The sequence below is a fragment of the Branchiostoma belcheri genome, unplaced genomic scaffold (genome assembly GCF_001625305.1).
Source record: "Branchiostoma belcheri isolate BF01 breed outbred unplaced genomic scaffold, Haploidv18h27 scaffold9, whole genome shotgun sequence".
Taxonomy (NCBI): domain Eukaryota; kingdom Metazoa; phylum Chordata; class Leptocardii; order Amphioxiformes; family Branchiostomatidae; genus Branchiostoma; species Branchiostoma belcheri.
In genome coordinates this window covers 2,873,739-2,877,387 of record NW_017804575.1, presented here as the reverse complement: position 1 = coordinate 2,877,387, position 3,649 = coordinate 2,873,739, and the positions used below count along the sequence as shown (strand labels likewise).

The following is a 3,649-nucleotide window of genomic DNA, read 5'->3' as shown; positions in this document are numbered from 1 at the left end:
AATGTTACATTACTCCCAAACTCCTGAGGGTTGAAAGATGTATAGGGGAGGAGATTTGGATGTAAAGCTAACATCAGAAAACAATAATGGTCTTGCAAATGCAGTATGAATGTGAGAAAGTCAGTCATTAAAATGACGTAGATGGATTTTTATATGAATTGAATTGATTTTGAGGTGAGAATATTGGACTCTTCACTTAGAGATAATACTGCTATTGTCAAACATTACTAGACAAAATGGCCTGGATACAAAATGACTCAAGGGCTGAATATGTATGACAATTGATGGGAATGTGTGTGGAAATCTACTGCATCGGTACATTGACAACCATATTCTGTTGCGATTTCTCATAAGATCTGATATGTACAACACATATTGGACTTGTTACTGACAACTTCCATCATTGTTGTAACCCATAGTGCACTTTCCCTAAGGCCAGTTTCCTTTCAAAGTAATAATTATCCAATACTTCCTACCAAAGCCATTTATGATCAATAGTCATAGGTACGTGTAATATAATTCTCTCCAGTTCATAATATTTCTAGTATCTTTCTCACATTTACTGTAAATGCAGAAACCTTTTCATTTTCGGGTTAACCACTTGGTGGAAAATCATAACACTGTACAATGTCATATAATTTTTATCTGCAGAATTGTTTTAAAACCAGAACTCCAAAATTAAACAATGGAAAAAAATATTTTCCCTTCTACCATAAAATAAGCCCAATGAAAAGGTATGACAAAAAAAGACAATCCCTCCCAACCAAATGTAATTTTTTCCAGGAATGGAAATACAACTGTTACATCTTTTTCTTGGTTTCACTCAATATGCACAGCCTATGCTGTGGGTTTATCATCGCCCAGTACTGAATGGAGTCCACCATTAGCACCCTGTTTTATTGTTCTACCTATTGACTCAAGATTGTATCCAGAAATCCTGCCGTAAAGACCAATCTTGCAAGCCTGCAACACTGCTTTGTAAGGCCACACCAATTTAATTTGTTGGTTCTCGGATTTGCCTCTTCATTTTTTTCTGATTTGCAAAAAAAGAAAAAAAAAGATTCTGGTTCTGAATCAACTCAAAAATGCTCACACATATTTTTTCCCCCAACAGTTGAGGAATTCCTTTCCTTCCTAGTTCCTACAGTTTTTCCATCTATCAATGCAGTGGTTTGATTAAAAGTTCAAAATTCATTGTTTAAATATCAACCCAGCCTTTTGCGTTGACTAGCATTTGGGGCTTTAATAGGATGCCTGGGCCTGTTTTTATTTATGTTTTTCGCCCTGTTTCTTCACATTTTTTATGAAAAAAACAAGAACCAACAAATTAAATTGTTGTGGTCTACACTGCTTTATAAAAGGGGCGCACCACACGTATGAATGCAAATTATCTCCTTATGGCTTTTAACGACGTTTTACAACGCCAGAAATTACTCAACTGTTTGGAAGTAACGCCATGTGCTCTATTTTCTACTTCAGTTTGCAAATTGATGAGATGAAATAAGTATGAATAAGTTTACCTTTTGACAGCTACAACAAAGGACTGTGTATAGTTTATACATTGCTATAAACTAATTCACTAAGCTTAGTGGACATGAATAGAAGAAAGAAATTAGGACCTTTGTTCCTATTAGCACATCTGATACTATTTTCAATACTTGTGAGCTAGTCACAATATATTCAAGGTTTAAAATACCACCTGCATTATGCACCTTAGTGCAGGTAAAATTGGAGCTGTGCAGGTATTTCTGATGTCTACCTGTACCTAACCTGCACTGGTCCATGTATGCGGGTTAGTGCAGGTAAAATTGGAGCTGTGCAGGTATTTCTGATGTCTAACCTGCACCTAACCTGCACTGGTCCATGTACTGGGTATATGCAGGTTAGTGCAGGTAAAATTGGAGCTGTGCAGGTATTTCTGATGTCTACCAGCACCTAACCTGCACTGGTCCATGTACTGGGTATATGCAGGTTAGTGCAGGTAAAATTGGAGCTGTGCAGGTATTTCTGATGTCTACCAGCACCTAACCTGCACTGATCCATGTGGATTTGGATTTTTATTTGCTGCATTTACTGTTACCACCAGGTATAAAATAAATAATGGCAATAGATTCTGAAAACTTTTTAGTATGATCCATACTTCCGAAATTCTGAGTGGTGCAGGTAAAATTTGTCTGGAGCAGGTAATTTTCAATATTACCTGCACCAGTGCACCTGGTGTGCAGAAAAACGTCTTTCAAGTCCTGTTGTACGTTTAGTAATCATGGATGCAGTTTTTCTTATCAGAATTCATGAATAGAAGATTGTTTAAGTTATACATGAAGAAGTGGCATAATTCTGGTAAGCCTTCACACATGTGGTTTCTAATCTTTAAACCATCTTTAATCTACCGCTCGACGGGACTCCCAAGTCCCACGTTCCATCAGCGCATGTTTCCTAATGAGAAATACATGATAACAAGTCGCTGTACTCTGCTCCGTCGGCGATCATCTCTTGCTCTACTCCAGATAAAAATTGCATGACTGGGGAAAGCCATGATTAACCACACGAGCAATAGGGAAAGGATGCAAAGACATAATCTAGGATATATAACTCTCCCAGGAAAGGTCTTCAATTTTGAAACCAATTAAGAAACTAATCTGACGGTTTGGTGCTTGGAGGTTCTCAGCATAATTTGAACTAGCTGTATATCAGCTTTAATTGGTTGACAGAAGACCTATCTCCTACTGAGCTCACGTTCCCAGAAAGCACACAACTTGGTGTACTTGGCCATGAAAAAACTTTGCCAATGTTGAAAAAAAAGTTTTGTGAACATTCAACTTTCCTCCCTTTTATAATGATGTCTGCCCGTGAGTGGCTGTTTCTCTTAATGGTCCTGAACTGAACACGCTATTACTTTTTACGCCACATGACCCCACTTGCAGTTCTTGCAGTTTCCTACCTGTATGAATAGAGAGATGATGGCAAGTCCACTGGTGCCTTTGGTGGCTTCCGCCAGGTCCCCGTACAGGTCGTAGTTGTAAAATAGCAGCTGCAGCTGAAGGGGGAGGGGGCAAACAAGAGACTTTGCGTTAGATTTTACTGTTTCTCATTTTTACACACAATTTCATACATACATGTACATTGGCAGTGGCATGTTGTGCCTTCCCTGAATTGGGTAATGTTTGTTACAATAGCATTGTTCACATTAAAGTTACAAAGTGTACGTTTGGTTGTGTAAGTCTAATTGCTCAAAAATTACAAAATTAATGTTAAAGCATCACTCAATACAATTATACAGTACAATACAATACAGTACAGGAAACCGAGGAGGATTGGAAGTAAGTGGGTGGGGGGAGATTTGGTTTCAGTTGATTGCCGGGGTTGCCCTGGGTGGTAGGACATGGTGATTGGGGTTGCCAGGAATGTGTACATGAAACATAAACCATGCCGAGTGCTACCCACCCCTGATGAGACAGGGAAGCCGGCAGTAGTATAATCAAAGCCAGGATATGTACATGTATGTATGTACAATGTAAATACTGGTCTGTGGTCTACAATGTACATGTAGATCATATAAGTAACAAAACATCATTCTATGATGTAATTCAATCGGGCAATATTTCTCCATGATCATACAATTCTGATGCCTTCATGGTTACCCAAAATG

General features: G+C 38.4%; 1 protein-coding gene across 5 annotated transcripts in view; it reads right to left on the bottom strand.

Moving 5' to 3' along the window:
• LOC109487836 (carbonic anhydrase-related protein 10-like) overlaps nucleotides 1-3,649 on the bottom strand; it is a 181,495-nt gene that overhangs the window by 33,194 nt on the left and 144,652 nt on the right. For all 5 annotated transcript variants that reach the window (XM_019791925.1, XM_019791926.1, XM_019791924.1 and 2 more), the window contains one exon: nucleotides 2,942-3,037. In XM_019791925.1, coding sequence (XP_019647484.1) covers nucleotides 2,942-3,037 — 96 coding nt within the window. The remainder of the gene's footprint in view (nucleotides 1-2,941; nucleotides 3,038-3,649) is intronic.